Source organism: Bombina bombina, chromosome 12, assembly GCF_027579735.1.
Source record: "Bombina bombina isolate aBomBom1 chromosome 12, aBomBom1.pri, whole genome shotgun sequence".
Classification (NCBI taxonomy): Eukaryota; Metazoa; Chordata; class Amphibia; order Anura; family Bombinatoridae; genus Bombina; species Bombina bombina.
The window spans coordinates 14,640,775-14,659,421 of NC_069510.1; the positions used below are offsets into that span (position 1 = coordinate 14,640,775).

Below are 18,647 nucleotides of genomic sequence, written 5' to 3' on the forward strand. Positions count from 1 at the left end.
CGGATGGAAAGTCTGACGACTCAAATAATCCGCCTCCCAGTTGTCTACCCCTGGGATGTGGATTGCAGATAGGTGGCAGGAGTGATCCTCCGCCCATTTGATGATCTTGGATACCTCTGTCATCGCCAAGGAACTCTTTGTTCCCCCCTGATGATTGATGTACGCTACAGTCGTCATGTTGTCCGACTGAAATCTTATGAATCTGGCCTTCGCTAGGTGAGGCCAGGCCAGGAGCGCATTGAATATCTCTCTCAGTTCCAAAATGTTTATCGGGAGAAGGGACTCTTCCCGAGACCATAGACCCTGAGCTTTTAGGGAGTCCCAGACCGCGCCCCAGCCTAAGAGACTGGCGTCGGTCGTGACGATAACCCACTCTGGTCTGCGGAAACTCATTCCCTGAGACAGGTGATCCTGAGTCAACCACCAGCGGAGTGAGTCTCTGGTTATCTGGTCTACTTGAATCTGGGGAGACAACTCTGCATAATCCCCATTCCACTGTTTGAGCATGCACAGTTGCAATGGTCTTAGATGAATTCGAGCAAAAGGAACCACGTCCATTGCTGCAACCATTAGTCCTATTACCTCCATGCACTGAGCTATGGAAGGCTGAGGAATAGATTGAAGAACTTGACAAGCGTTTAGAAGTTTTAATTTTCTGACCTCTGTCAGAAAAATCTTCATTTCTACAGAATCTATTATTGTTCCCAGAAAGGGAACCCTTGTAGACGGGGACAGGGAACTCTTTTCTACGTTCACCTTCCACCCGTGAGACCTGAGAAAAGCTAATACAATGTCTGTATGAGCCCTTGATCTGGGAAGGGACGACGCTTGGATTAGTATGTCGTCTAAGTAAGGTGCCACCGCAATGCCCCTCGGTCTTAGAACCGCTAGTAGGGACCCTAGCACCTTTGTGAAAATTCTGGGAGCAGTGGCTAAACCGAACGGAAGAGCCACGAACTGGTAATGTTTGTCCAGAAAGGCGAACCTTAGGAACTGATGATGATCTTTGTGGATAGGAATATGTAGGTACGCATCCTTTAAGTCCACGGTAGTCATGTATTGACCCTCCTGGATTGTTGGTAAAATCGTTCGAATGGAATTCTGAGGAATTTGTTTAGAATTTTTAAATCCAGAATTGGCCTGAAAATTCCCTCTTTTTTGGGAACTACGAACAGGTTTGAGTAAAATCCCAGACCTTGTTCCGCTGTTGGAACTGGGTGTACCACTCCCATCTTTAATAGGTCTCCTACGCAATGTAAGAATGCCTGTCTCTTTATCTGGTCTGAAGATAAGCGAGACATGTGGAACCTTCCCCTTGGAGGAAGTTCCTTGAACTCTAGAAGATACCCCTGAGAGACTATTTCTAGTGCCCAGGGATCCGGAACATCTCTTGCCCAAGCCTGAGCAAAGAGAGAAAGTCTGCCCCCTACTAGATCCGGTCCCGGATCGGGGGCTACCCCTTCATGCTGTCTTGGTAGCAGCTGTAGGCTTCTTGGCCTGTTTACCCTTGTTCCAGCCTTGCATTGGTTTCCATGCTGGTTTAGGCTGGGAAGCGTTACCCTCTTGTCTAGAGGCTGCAGAGTTAGGAGACGGTCCGTTCCTGAAATTGCGAAAGGAACGAAAATTAGATTTGTTCTTATCCTTGAAAGGCCTATCCTGTGGGAGGGCATGGCCCTTTCCCCCAGTGATATCTGAAATAATCTCCTTCAATTCTGGCCCAAAAAGGGTCTTACCCTTGAAAGGAATATTAAGCAGTTTTGTCTTGGACGACACATCCGCCAACCAAGATTTTAGCCAAAGCGCTCTACGCGCCACTATAGCAAAACCTGAATTTTTCGCCGCTAATTTAGCCAATTGAAAAGCGGTATCTAAAATAAAGGAATTAGCCAACTTTAGTGCGTGAATTCTGTCCATGACTTCCTCATATGGAGTCTCCTTATGGAGCGAATTTTTTAGTTCCTCGAACCAAAAAGACGCCGACGTGGTGACAGGAATAATGCACGAAATTGGTTGGAGAAGGAAACCTTGCTGAACAAATATCTTTTTAAGCAATCATTCCAATTTTTTATCCATAGGATCTTTGAAAGCACAACTGTCCTCAATGGGAATAGTTGTGCGCTTGGCCAACGTAGAAACTGCCCCCTCAACCTTAGGGACTGTTTGCCATGCGTCCCTTCTGGGGTCGACAATGGGGAACATTTTCTTAAATATAGGAGGTGGGACAAAAGGTATACCTGGCTTCTCCCACTCCTTGGTCACTATGTCCGCCACCCTCTTGGGTATCGGAAAGGCATCAGCGTGCACAAGGACCTCTAGGAATTTGTCCATTTTGCACAATTTCTCTGGAATCACCAAAGAGTCACAATCATCAAGAGTAGTTAGCACCTCCTTAAGCAGGGCACAGAGATGTTCTAACTTAAATTTAAATGCCACGATATCAGGTTCTGCCTGCTGAGAAACTTTTCCTGAATCAGAAATTTCTCCCTCAGACAGACCCTCCCTCACTGCCAATTCAGACTGGTGTGAGGGTATAACAGATAAATTATCGTCAGCGCCCACTTGCTCATCCTCTGTATTTAAAACTGAGCAATCACGCTTTCTGGGAAATGCTGGCAGTTTGGATAACAGATTTGCTATAGAATTATCCATTACTGCAGTTAATTGCTGCATAGTAACAAGCATTGGCGTGCTAGATGTACTAGGTGTTGCCTGCGCGGGCAAAACTGGTGTTGACACAGAAGGAGAGGATGATGAACTATCCCCACTACCTTCATTTGAAGAATCATCTTGGGCAACCTTATTAAATGTGACAGTACTTTCCTTACTTTGTTTGGACGCCATGGCACAATTTGAACATACATTTAAAGGGGGAACCACCTTGGCCTCCATACACACAGAACATATGCTTTCTGAAGGTATAAACATGTTAGACAGACTTTGGCAGGCTATTAATGCAATAAAACCGTTTTTAAACAAAACCGTTACTGTCTCTTTAAATAATAAAAAGAGCACACTTTATTTCTGAATGTTTGAAAAACTATGAAGGAAATATCCGATCTTTACAAAATTTGCACTCAAGTCTCTAACCCCTTAAATGAGCAAACCGGAGCTAATTGTTTTTCAATTTACCAGTTTAAACCCACTACAGTCCCTGCCACAGCCTTTGCTGCGGCTTTTACCTTCCTTGGGGGTTATTCACCACAGAAATAAGCCTTCTTGAAATCGTTTTTATGGCCACAGGACCCTCTCACGTGAAGCTGCATGCACTGCTTCCAAAAGTAACTGCGCAACTGAGGCGCGAAAATGAGGCCTCCTCCCTCTGCATACCAGAGTGAAGGGGCCTTCCTGACTAGATTAGGTGTCTAAACAACTGCCAGGTGTAATAAAAACCATTTATAAGCCTTCATTCTGTTATGAGTCTAAGAAAATGGCTTACCGATCCCATAAGGGAAAATGACAGTCTTCTAGCATTACTATGTCTTGTTAGAAAAGAGGCTAGTCATACCTGGAGCAGAAAAGTCTGCAAACTGTTCCCCCCAACTGAAGTTCTCTGGTTTCAACAGTCCTGCGTGGGAACAGCAATGGATTTTAGTTACTGTTGCTAAAATCATACTCCTCTTTTAACAGAACTCTTCATCACTTTCTGTTGTAGAGTAAATAGTACAAACCGGCACTATTTTAAAATAACAAACTCTTGATAGAAGAAATAAAACTACAACTAACACCACATACTCTTTACCATCCCCGTGGAGATGCTACTTGTTCAGAGCAGGCAAAGAGAATGACTGGGGGGCGGAGCCAGAGGGGGGACTATATGGACAGCTCTTGCTGTGTGCTCTCTTTGCCATTTCCTGTAGGGGAAGAGAATATCCCACAAGTAAGGATGAAGCCGTGGACCGGACACACCAATGTAGGAGAAATTTAAATACCTTTTACATTCCGGCAGTCCCCAACTTCTCCGTGTGTGTGCTGTAGTAATAATGTTACTCTGTGAATATTACATTTCCGCTCTTACAATATTTTTGTGTTTCTTTAACCCCTTAAGGACCGGGCATTTCAGACTAAAACTTCCCCAAAAGACCAGCGTACTTTTAGCATTTTTGCCCTCACTCCATTTAAACAGAAATTTAGGGTACGGTGCTGGTCGTTAAGGGGTTAATATGTATGTGTGTGTATGTATGTGTTTATATATATATATATATATATATATATATATATATATATATTATTTATTTACATTTTAGTCAATATGATGTGAGGAGCTGCTGCTCAGTTTAAGTGTGTTATCTGTGAGTGAGAAGCAATTACATAGAGCAGCCTCATATTTGTTTAGCAAAGCTGTATCAGATTTTATTCCAACCTTCAAACAGTGTAGCAGATCAGAGTCCTGCTGATGTTACTACTTATAACACCTTAAGTGTATCCATATTTGCTCCTTTATCTGTTTAATACCACCCTGAAAATCCTTGTATGCCCCTTGTTTGGCTTGTTTGACAATTCTGAGAGACCCATTTTAATGGGCTGTGTCAGACTTGCTGTGATACATTGTGCCAGACGCGCACATATTGTCAGTAACACTAAGCTCCCAGCATGCCTTCGCTATCCGTTACACTACTCACAATGCCTTTGGTATCGGTTATCCTCTTCCTCACAAACTTTCAGTGTCACTCATACTTCGTCTCCAAGATGCATTCGGTATTACAAATACACTGCGATATCCTATATTCCTACAAATACATTAAAGGGACTGAAACATATTTTGTTCTCTGTCAGAGTATATATTACAATGTTTTCTAATGGTTCCTGCATCGAGAGAAAAACGTGTCGGATTTGGAGTTCTGCTTTTCAGCCAGTGAGTAAATCAGTGCTGTAAGATTCAAATTCAAAATCAACAGTTTTCATAAATTTTTCTTATACAAAACAATATTTGAAATTTAAAAAGAGCTCTGTGTATAACAGGATGTTTTAGAATTGTGTCCCTTTATTAAGACAATGCACTCAAGGAAGCAGCTTATAAAAGTTAATTGTATTCAAATATGCTGCAGAAACACTTTTTAAAGTGGGCTGGGCTCTCTCCCTTCCACATTCCTTAACTGGGAGGTAATTTTCTACCGCAGCCTCTTAAAATTTTTAATATAATTTCACGAGACCAGAGATCTTTAGGGCCCCTGAATGACGTTTCATTTCCTGATACCTAGCCCACAGTGAATCGAATATGAAAGAAACAATTTTTTAATACATAGCTTATAAAATAACATTGTTTTGTAATTTGTTTTAATACAATATAAAATGAAAGTCTGAGAGTGTGGGTACAAGAGCACAGAGGTCCCTCACTTATACAGTATGTAGAGATGTTTTGGTGATAGGACAACTAGCGCATGCACAGGAGTCCAGCGCTTTCGTTTCTTCCCCTGTAGAGGTCACATGAGTCGTATGGACACATACTGGAATTTCTACAAGTGACTCATCTGTTTAGCTAGACAGTAATTTCTAATAAACAACAACCCACAAAGTGCTGGAATATTTCCTCTTTCTCCTTGCAGCCACTAATGTGATATCACGTTGTGCAGCAGGCTGGCTTCTTCCTGAGCATACTTTTGCTGTGCATTTACAGTGAGATTTCAGCTTGCCATTTCTGTTCTGTAGTAACTTAAATCACAGCCTGTTTAATGGTAATAAAACTTGCAATATAGAATAGTCAGAAAACCAACCCAAACAAAGATGGCCGCTCTAAAGTTAGGTCCTTGTGTTTTCTGCACAGGCACGTGCACATCATTGGCACTTTACCAGCCCACAAGTATGAGGGAGAGCTTGTTCCTATCTTATGAAGGAACGTCGTCCAGTTCGGAAGAAAGACTCAATTTGTTCCAGTGTCCGTCCTTTAGTTTCAGGGACACAACAGTAATTGAAGATAAAGCCGAACATGCAGATAACCGTGAAGAAAAAAAATGGTGTTTCCAAAGAAAAAGCTTTCTGGAAAAAAAAAGTAAAAATAAGGTTTAGCCATACAAGTTATAGCTGCATCGGTTGTCCAGTAAAATACTGATGTCTCGGACCCTGGTGCCTTTAATTAGCTGCACTCGCCAACCATTTACACTTATTTGGAAATACATTAATAATTGGTCATGTTTTTACTCCATCCTTTGTAACTGCATGTGGATTTAACATACAAGAGGAAGTCGCTTCAGTCTCTATACAGAAATCCTGTAGTTCTATTCCTTCTCTGTGCTTACAAGATTTCATCTTCAGTAGAGCTCATTACAGAATAAATAAAAATACAGAACTAATGTCTCCCTCCTGTTAGTTATCTATTTTACCTAATAACGAGTACTCAGAATGTCTTATTAAAATACTGACCAGCTTATACATACAACACAAATCTGTCTCTGCCGCTGCACATGTTGGAACATAGTGCAGCCTTATGGCTCAGTGAACAAAATCTTCTGGCTCATTTTTGACCAATATTGTTCATATTGTAGGTTTTATAGGATCATGAATATATCCTCTTAAACAATCTATATATGTCCTCAATATGACATTTTTAGCACAGATCATATATAATAATATTAAAATGTGTCAACAATGTTATTTTTACAAAGGCAATATGTTAGTCAGAAATGTGTGCACATTAGTGCTGAATACAAAAATTTAGGAACTATTTTTAGTAATACAATTCATAATTCCAAAATCTGGAATATTTAAAAAATTTCATACTTTTTCATTATTATTTTTTTTTTTTATATACAATTATTAAAATGTTCCATTTCCCCCACCAGTAAGTAAATGTGTATTTTCCTCAGCTGTCTGCCCCCCCCCATAGTATTAAAGAGTTTAAGAGGACCCTCATCTGTTCTTACTACACAGTGCAATTAATAATTTCAATGCTAATTTTGAGGAGTTTCAAGTCTAGAGCTGCCAGTAAGGCAATAGGTTACTAAAACACTGACAAATTTAAGACAATAACGCAAGGTAAGAGTTGCGTGTAACAACTGGTGTTTTTTCTCCTTTTACAAATGATACATAATAACACATATGTGTATTTGTGCATATGCTGTCATGAGATTTCTCTCGGTGTACAGTGTATCAGTTTAGAATCTTGAGCAACAGTAGGAGTTGTATTTACAAAATCAATTGGTGTTTACTACCTCTAGAACTAGAGATATTATCTCTGTACCAAAAAGGAAGAAATTCTGCTCTGTGCAGCATGTTGGGTAGCACAGTACTTACCACCGCTGGGAAGAAGGCCTCAGTAAGTGAAAAGCCTGTTATCCAGCTCACCACCACGCAAATGCCTGACGCTATCCCTCTGGATTTCAGGGGCAGGATCTCTGACATGAGCAACCAGGTAATTGGCCCCCAACCTAAGGCGTAACCTGGTAAACACACAAGATGAGAAAGTCTGTCACAATCATATGGGCTATTCTCCTGGCTTAAAATGAAGAATGCACTAATATAATGAGCCTGGATTCAAGCCTTATAATAATCTGTTGGGTTGTACAACCCCAAAATATTATCATGCTGCCGTATTTCATCACTGAGAATTTAAAAAAGTCTGCCTTGTACTTTTTGAGAATTTATTTAACATTGAGATCATCACCCTGTGCCAATTACTGAGTTTATCCAGGAGCTGAGTACACTCAGTGTGCATGAGCACAGACCAGTCAGTGACTAGGTATAACAGACTGGCACCTGGTGACATTCTAGATCTGCTGACCTGGTGTTAAAATAAGGATACCGTTTTATACACAGACAGGTAGATTACGAGTTTTGCGTTGCGGCTTTTAACGCTGAAAAAATGGCAATTTCAGAGTAATGGCAGTAACGCAGCTATTGCGAGTTGTGTCGGTATAGCTGTAACACAAGCATTTTAGCCTGTAATGCAACGTCCATTCCGCACTCAAAAAAATTACGTTTGTGCATGGGATTTTCATAGTGCCGGTATTACAGGTTGTGCGGTGAGGCTAAAAAGCTTGCGTTACAGCCTATACCGACACGATCCATACCGCCATCTGAAAGAAGTAGTTATGAGTTTTGAGCCACAAAAATGTTTCACAAAACTCATAACTAAAGTGTTACAAAGTACACTAACACCCATAAACTACCTATTAACCCCTAAACCGCCACCCTCCCGAATCAGAAACACTATATTAAACCTATTAACCCCTAATCTGCCAGCCACCCACATCGCGACTATTAAATAAATGTATTAACCCCTAATCTGCCGCTCCCGACATCGCCAACATTAATAAAAATGATTAACCCCTATTCCGCCGCTCCACGACATCACTGACACTATAGTAAAGTTATAAATCCCTAAACCGCCGGCCCCCCACATAGCAAAACACTAAATTAAATTATTAACCCATAAACCTCACACCCCTAACTTTAAATTAAAATACAACTATATTTAAATAAATAAAAACTTATTTGTGAAATAAAAATATTTGCTCACATTTACACCTTACAGTACTGATTAACTCACACTTACACCTTACTACTGATTTACTCACATTTACACCTTACACTACTGATTTACTCACACTTACACCTTACTACTGATTTACTCACATTTACACCTTACAGTACTGATTTACTCACATTTACACCTTACACTACTGATTTACTCACATTTACACCTTACCGTACGGATTTACTCACATTTACACCTTACAGTACTGATTTACTCACATTTACACTTTACAGTACAGATTTACTCACATTTACACCTTACACTACTGATTTACTCACATTTAAACCTTACAGTACTGATTTACTCACATGTACACCTTACAGTACTTATTTACTCACATTTACACCTTACACTACTGATTAGTACAGTACGGATTTACTCACATTTACACCTAACAGTACTGATTTACTCACATTTACACCTTACAGTACAAATTTACTCACATTTACACCTTACACTACTGATTTACTCACATTTAAACCTTACAGTACTGATTTACTCACATTTACACCTTACAGTACTGATTTACTCAAATTTACACCTTACAGTACTGATTAACTCACATGCACACCTTACTACTGATTTGCTCACATGCACACCTTACACCACTGATTAACTCACACTTATACCTTACATTTACTCACATGTACACCTTACACTACTGATTTACTCACATTTACACCTTACACTACTGATTTACTCACATTTACACCTTACACTACTGATTTACTCACATTTACACCTTACAGTACTGATTTACTCACACTTACACCTTACACTACTGATTTACTCACATTTACACCTTACCCTACTAATTTACTCACATTTACACCCTACAGTACGGATTTACTCACATTTACACCTTACAGTATTGATTTACTCACATTTACACCTTGCAGTACAGATTTACTCATATTTACACCTTACACTACTGATTTACTCACATTTATACCTTACACTACTGATTTACTCACATTTACACCTTACAGTACTGATTTACTCACATTTACACCTTACAATACTGATTTACTCACACTTACACCTTACACTACTGATTTACTCACATTTACACCTTACAGTACTGATTTACTCACATTTACACCTTACACTACTGATTTACTCAAATTTACACCTTACACTACTGATTTACTCACATTTACACCTTACTACTGATTTACTCACATTTACACCTTACAGTACTGATTTACTCACATTTACACCTTACACTACTGATTTAGACACATTTATACCTTACACTACTGATTTACTCACATTTACACCTTACAGTACTGGTTTACTCACATTTACACCTTACACTACTAATTTACTCACATTTATACCTTACAGTACTGATTTACTCACATTTACACCTTACAGTACTGAATTACTCACATTTACACCTTACACTACTGATTTACTCACATTTAAACCTTACAGTACTGATTTACTCACATTTACACCTTACACTACTGATTTACTCACATTTACACCTTACTACTGATTCACTCACATTTACACCTTACTACTGATTTACTCACATTTACACCTTACAGTACTGATTTACTCACATTTACACCTTACACTACTGATTTACTCACATGTACACCTTACACTACTTATTTACTCACATTTACACCTTACAGTACTGATTTACTCACATGTACACCTTACTACTGATTTACTCACATTTACACCTTACACTACTGATTTACTCACATTTACACCTTACTACTGATTTACTCACATTTACACCCTACAGTACTGATTTACTCACATTTAAACCTTACAGTACTGATTTACTCACATGTACACCTTACACTATGTATTTACTCACATTTACACCTTACTACTGATTCACTCACATTTACACCCTACAGTACTGATTTACTCACATTTACACCTTACAGTACAGATTTACTCACACTTACACCGTACTACTGATTTACTCACAGTTACACCTTACAGTACTGATTTACTCACATTTACACCTTACAGTACTGATTTACTCACACTTACACCATACTACTGATTTACTCACATTTACATCTTACAGTACTGATTTACTCACATTTACACCTTACAGTACTGATTTACTCACACTTACACCGTACTACTGATTTACTCACATTTACATCTTACAGTACTGATTTACTCACATTTACACCTTACAGTACTGATTTACTCACATTTACACCTTACACTTCTGATTTACTCACATTTACACCTTACAGTACTGATTTACTCACATTTACACCTTACACTACTGGTTTTCTCACATGTACACCATACTACTGATTCACTCACATTTACACCTTACAGTACTGATTTACTCAAATGTACACCTTACACTACTGATTTACTCACATTTACACCTGACACTACTATTTCATATTACAAACACATTTTGTTATTGTACTGTTACATATAAATGTGTGTTTAACTTATAGCTAAACTCATCTACAGAGCAACATGCACTACTGGGAGCTAGCTGAGTACATCTGTGAGACAAGAGACATATGTAACCACCAATCAGCAGTTAGCTCTCAGTAGTGCATCACTGCTAATGGACTACCTATGTACACTATTCAACAAAGGATACCTAGATAATGAAGCAAATTATATAATAGAAATAAAATAAAATTGCTGCTCTATCTGATCCATGAGACTTTGTTTTTTGTCCTGTCCTGCTGAACAAATGTACAATAGCCAGGCACTCATTGTTTAATAATGATGTTGTTTCACTTACCCAGAATATACAACATGATGCAGATAAGGGGGATTATGGTTATATAGTTCACTGGCTCTGGTGAGGAGTCGGCTTGGCTCAGAGCAGCCGTGATGTTAGTGCCGTTTACATGTTTGTCTACAGTGAAATGGATATACAGCCCCATGGACAGAGACGAGATAAACATCAGGAAACCTACAACAACAGTCAACATTTCACTGCATCTGCAAAGCATTACATAATACAGATAAATAGATATATTATAGATAGATGATAAATATAGAGAGATAGATGATATATTGATAATAGATAGATACAGACAGATAGAAACAGATAATATATAGATACATATAGATAGACAGATAGTTGATAGATAGACAGATAGATATAGATATATATAGGTAGACAGATAAATATAGAGATAGATCATAGATACATACACACATATATATATATATATATATATATAAATAGATAGATAGAGGTAGATAGATATACAGATAAATAGAGCTAGATAGACAGACATATCAGAAATCCTTGTGTCTGGGTCCCTGTACGCATGCCTTTTTGGCATATACACTGCTAATGATATGCTTATTTATACAGTGTTTACAATTTCTTGAGCTTTTACAGGGGACCAGTCACAAGTCACGCTCTATGGGATATAATATCCACCTCTCTCCTCACAGCAAATACACTTACTTGATATAAATAGAAGGATCTTCCTGCCTGCTTTATCCATAATACTAGCGGCAATTAAAACAGACACCAGACGTACAACTCCAACAATAGCAGCGTCATATCCACCTCTCTGTCAAAATACATATGATCCGGTAAATAATAATAGTAAAATACATATGATCCGGTAAATAATAATAGTAAAATACATATGATCCGGTAAAATAATAATAGTAAAATACATATGACCCGGTAAAATAATAATAGTAAAATACATATGATCAGGTAAAATAATAATAGTAAAATACATATGATCCGGTAAAATAATAATAGTAAAATACATATGATCCGGTAAAATAATAATAGTAAAATACATATGACCCGGTAAAATAATAATAGTAAAATACATATGATCCGGTAAAATAATAATAGTAAAATACATATGACCCGGTAAAATAATAATAGTAAAATACATATGATCAGGTAAAATAATAATAGTAAAATACATATGACCCGGTAAATAATAATAGTACAATACATATGATCTGGTAAATAATAATAGTACAATACATATGATCCGGTAAAATAATAATAGTAAAATACATATGATCCGGTAAATAATAATAGTAAAATACACATGATCCAGTAAAATAATAATAGTAAAATACATATGATCCGGCAAATAATAATAGTAAAATACATATGATCCGGGAAATAATAATAGTAAAATACATATGATCCGGCAAATAATAATAGTAAAATACATATGATCCGGGAAATAATAATAGTAAAATACATATGATCCGGTAAAATAATAATAGTAAAATACATATGATTCGGTAAATAATAATAGTAAAATACATATGATTCGGTAAATAATAATAGTAAATCCGGTAAATAATAATAGTAAAATACATATGATCTGGTAAAATAATAATAGTAAAATATATATGATCCGGTAAAATAATAATAGTAAAATAATAATAGTAAAATACATATGATCCGGTAAAATAATAATAGTAAAATACATATGATCCGGTAAAATAATAATAGTAAAATACATATGATTCGGTAAATAATAATAGTAAATCCGGTAAATAATAATAGTAAAATACATATGATCTGGTAAAATAATAATAGTAAAATATATATGATCCGGTAAAATAATAATAGTAAAATAATAATAGTAAAATACATATGATCCGGTAAATAATAATAGTAAATCCGGTAAATAATAATAGTAAAATACATATGATCTGGTAAAATAATAATAGTAAAATATATATGATCCGGTAAAATAATAATAGTAAAATACATATGATCCAGTAAAATAATAATAGTAAAATACATATGATCCGGTAAATAATAATAGTAAATCCGGTAAATAATAATAGTAAAATACATATGATCCGGCAAATAATAATAGTAAAATACATATGATCCGGTAAAAAATTAATAGTAAAATACAATATAAAAATACTTACAATTGCATGCTCTATCTAATTCATGAAAGATTAATTTTAACCTTAAAGTGACAGTAAAGCCAAAATGAAAACTTTCATGATTCAGATAAAACATGCACTTTTAAACAGCTTACCAAATTACTTCTATTGTCTAATTAGCTTTGTTCTTTTGGTATCCTTTGTTGAAAGGCATACCGCAATGCACTACTAGCTGCTGATTTGTGGCTGTGCGTATATGCCTCTTGTCATTGGCTCAGCAGATGTGTTCAGCTTGCTCCCAGTAGCGATCCTTCATCAAAGGATACCAAGAGAATGAATCAATTGTAATAATAAAAGTAAAATGTAAAGTTAATTAAAACTGTATCTTCTATCGTTTGGGTTTCATGCTCCTTTACTGTCCTCTTAATTCCATTAAGTAGCTATAAACCACATAATTTTTACTGGTCCTTTTTTAATATTGTGATCTGGGTTATTAATTATCTTCCTCTTTTATATACAATAAATATTTAATCTCAGCCCTTAAACTCAGTTTACATGATGTATTAATATAAACTGATTCTCTTTCAAAATGTAAAATCACTGATATTTGTCAGAAAAAAGGTTATATAGGTTTAAATAGCTGGACTTATATTTATTTTCTATGTAAAAACGTTTTTATTTTAATTATTTTCCTAAGCTCTCCGTATTCAGCATTGCACCAGCAGCTCACAAGAGCTGCTGGTGCAACGCCGCCCCCTGCAGACTCGCGGCCAATGGGCCGCCAGCAGGGAGGTGTCAATCAACCCGATTGTACTCGATCGGGTTGAATTGTGGCGATTCCTGTCCACCTGCTCTTTAGACCGCTGCTTCATAACTGCTGTTTCTGGCGAGTCTGAAGACTCGCCAGAAACACGGGCCCACAAGCTCCGTTCAGAGCTTGATAAATGGGCCCCAATGTGTTGAAGTGTACCGATGACAAATAAGGTAAACTGACTGTATCGTGTTATAAGAAGTCTCACTACTGCTTTATTGCTCAGCTTCGAGCCTGGTCAGCAAAGCCTATTTACAAGGCAACGACATTTCACAAATAGTTGATGTAATACAAAGAGACTGATTTTCCCTGTATAAACAGAGTGGATTACAAATACAATTTTCAGCAAAGCATTTATTCTTACAAAGTACCTGGTGTGGAATATCAACCTGTTAAATATTGATTTTAACATTTTATCTTTGGGGAGACGTCCCCTTGTTTTAGCTTAAATTTTGTAGTTTCCCATTGTAGGGATCATAAAACTTTTATGGTTTTTCACCGATAACTTGGATAGATACATTTTCATAGATATATTACCCTCCACTTATTCTAAATAGGATTGCAGAACCTCTTATCACATATGATTCATTTTTGCACTATAGATATTTTTTACAATTTCTAATATATATACTACATATACCCAAAAAAATTTCAATTAAGGATACCTTTAGCTTCTTTTAGCGCACTTACTACCACCTCCTAACTCTATTACATTTGAAAAGATAGAAGGATCTTTTCTCCTCAGTAAGTTGTGTGGTATCCTCCCTCTAACCAGCAATCTGCTTAAACACCTCTAATTCAATGTTTGAGCAATATAACAATATATAAATTGGGACCTATAACCTAGATTTATTTCTTCTTCTAAACACTCAATGCTAATTGTTTTGCTATTAAGTAGTTTATTGTACCCAAGGTTTGTTGTAGTAATCTACTGAGGCTAAATTATACAGATTATATATATATATATTAGGGCCTTTTTCAACCTGATATAATCGTTCACAGTTTTTTGTACTACTCGCTTAATAACCTTAAGTATTCAAACTAGAGGCGACTCTTTAATGTTGTCTTTTATTTATTTTCCATTTAAAGACTCTAGACTTATACACTTATTTTATCACTAATTTTACCTACTACTTAGAGACATGCCTGCTCATGTGTTATGATTCCTATTTGTATAATTGTGTTTTCTTGTGACATATTCACCTAAAATGTTAATAACGTAAGGTAAACTATTTAGTATGCTTATCATTTACCCTGGCAAGCGTTACTTATGCTTTTAAACCAATAAAGCATTTTACTACTTTTTAACAAAATCGGAAGTTTGTCATTGTTTGGTTCAACAAACAAGCATTTGTGGTGGAAGTTCAAAGACAGAATACCTCCCACACTCTATGAGAGGCTACAGTGATTACTACAAGGATATTGGGGTCCAGTGCACTAGCCACTGTTAAGTGCTAGTCTGTTCATCTGCACTGGTCATAGCACAGTGCCACTCTATCTGGTAAGCGCTATATTATAAGAGCAGATACCATCTGACAATACAGATTCACACTATGAGGCGCTCTCTTCTTGTTTTTATTTTCAAACTATTTAGTATGCTTATCATTTTTATACATCATTGCTCAGATGGTGGGTGTCTATTGGCAAAAATTATGCATCATATGTATCACATGTCCTTGTACATCTAATTTTCTCTTAGATAGCTTGTATACGTGCCATCATATGTATACGTGCCATCATATGTATACGTGCCATCATATGTATATGTACCATCATATGTATACGTGCCATCATATGTATATGTGCCATCATATGTATACGTGCCATCATATGTATATGTGCCATCATATGTATACGTGCCATCATATGTATACGTGCCATCATATGTATACGTGCCATCATATGTATATGTGCCATCATATGTATATGTGCCATCATATGTATATGTGCCATCATATGTATATGTGCCATCATATGTATATGTGTCATCATATGTATACGTGCCATCATATGTATATGTGCCATCATATGTATATGTGCCATCATATGTATATGTGCCATCATATGTATACGTGCCATCATATGTATATGTGCCATCATATGTATACGTGCCATCATATGTATATGTGCCATCATATGTATATGTGCTATCATATGTATATGTGCCATCATATGTATACGTGCCATCATATGTATATGTGCCATCATATGTATACGTGCCATCATATGTATACGTGCCATCATATGTATATGTGCCATCATATGTATATGTGCCATCATATGTATACGTGCCATCATATGTATATGTGCCATCATATGTATATGTGCCATCATATGTATACGTGCCATCATATGTATATGTGCCATCATATGTATACCTGCCATCATATGTATACGTGCCATCATATGTATACGTGCCATCATATGTATATGTGCTATCATATGTATATGTGCCATCATATGTATACGTACCATCATATGTATACGTGCCATCATATGTATGCGTGCCATCATATGTATACGTGCTATCATATGTATATGTGCCATCATATGTATACGTACCATCATATGTATACGTGCCATCATATGTATACGTGCTATCATATGTATACGTGCCATCATATGTATACGTGCCCTCATATGTATATGTGCCATCATATGTATACGTACCATCATATGTATACGTGCCATCATATGTATACGTGCTATCATATGTCTCAATATTTGGGTGCAGCCCTTGAAAAGTGATGTCTTACATAACACATATATATGTGAATTCACCTGTTTTGTTGTATCTTGGTTTGGCGGGGCTTGTGTTATTTCTAGTTGTGATAGATTCCTGCTTACTCATACAGTCACCTGTTGCTGGGTATAGGGCCCATACCCAGTCGGCAGAGTTTGATTGGATGAGAGAATGGAAAATAGCAGTCTTTGTAGTACTAACTGTTACAATGATATTTTTATACTGCAGCAACACAGTCCTCAATATATTCCACTATCATTGATAACAATTTATACCCCTGAGTTTTTCCCCATTGATATAGTATCTAAAACAACTGCACTTTAGCCTTGAGCTAACATAAGCCACAATGTACCCTATTATTTCAGAAGCAGATTTCACAGCCTATTTAGAAGTTACCTCCATTTTGATCTCAACCTCTTAATCATTAGTATTTAAAAAGATATAACGCAATAAGCCCAATAGTACCCCCTTCATAAACAGGCCCTATAAGAGTTATTTCATATAGTTAATTGGCCGGACTCCTACCCTCTGATTCTTTTTTATTTTAACCAGAGACTTATATCGCGGTTTCCCTCGATATATACCGCACTTAATATCATATTTAGCTACCCATATATGTTAACAAAAAATATATTATTTTTATTTTCATTTATAATTCACATGCCTTGTACTCAATATTTTTATTTTGGAAATAACTTAATATTATACTCTTTCCCAAAGAATTATATTTAGAGAGATTTATACTTAAATTTAAAACAGAGGTTTAGAACTTTTACATTGGTTACCAAAAGCAAATCAGTACGCTTGTTATATAGTGACATTTAAATTATAGTTCTGTTATCTATATGTTTACCAAACATGCAAACCTGTACCTTTTAACTTAACTTTATCTGTAATGCAACAGATTCGATTGTGTGTTTTTCTGTTGCTACAACTGATCTGATCTCACTTTTGCTTCTCTATTGTACTTGTACACCATTTACATTGCTGGTTATATATTGTATCGTATACGAAACCTCAATAAAAACTATTTAAAAAAAAACTTTCAAGATTCAGATAGAGCAGCAATTTTAAACAACTGTGCACAGTCTTTTTATATTTACACTTTTGGAGTCACCAGCTCTTACTGAGCATGTGCAAGAATTCACAGAATATATGTATAAGCATTTATGATTGGCTGATGGCTGTCACATGATACATTGGGATGGGAAACAGACATAACTTTAAAATTTGTCAAAAAAATCTGCTTCTCATTTGAAGTTTAGACAAAGGGGCCGAATTACTAAGCTGCGGATGCAGCTGTTTCCGCACGAGCCTTCAGGCTCACTGGAAATTTAAGTTAAGAAGCAGCGGTCTTAAAACCGCTGCTCCTTAACTCGTCCTCCACCTCTGAGGTGGCAGACGGCAATCATCCCGATCATATACGACGGGGTTGATTGACACCCCCTGCTAGAGGCTGATTGGCCACAGATGTGCAGGGGGCGGCATTGCACAAGCATTTCACTAGAAATGCTTGTGCAATGATAAATGCCGTCAGCGTATGCTGTCATGCATTTGTTGTTTTTGCAAATCTACTGTATTGACTGGTCCTTTAAGTTACACTGCTAGTCTAACGTATTTGGTGTTGGATAGAAACAGAAGACAACTTTATTATTCATTTGCAAAACAAATAACAAAAAATAATGTCACTTTTACATTTCAACTCTTCACTTCTGTTATAGGACTAAATTAGTCAGCTGATGCAGCCTGTGATTGGCTGTCTTCACCTGTCAAGTGGA

At 36.6% G+C, this 18,647-nt stretch overlaps 1 protein-coding gene across 1 annotated transcript in view; it reads right to left on the bottom strand.

The window, feature by feature from the left end:
• Positions 1–4,961: 4,961 nt before the first annotated feature.
• The window catches only part of SLC2A6 (solute carrier family 2 member 6), a 152,583-nt gene continuing 138,897 nt past the window's right edge, over positions 4,962–18,647 (bottom strand). Inside the window, exons 7-10 of the mRNA XM_053695725.1 lie at positions 11,898–12,006; positions 11,217–11,390; positions 7,228–7,373; positions 4,962–5,973 (exon numbers count right to left, since the gene is read on the bottom strand). Coding sequence (XP_053551700.1) covers positions 5,818–5,973; positions 7,228–7,373; positions 11,217–11,390; positions 11,898–12,006 — 585 coding nt within the window. The 3' untranslated portion in view covers positions 4,962–5,817. The remainder of the gene's footprint in view (positions 5,974–7,227; positions 7,374–11,216; positions 11,391–11,897; positions 12,007–18,647) is intronic.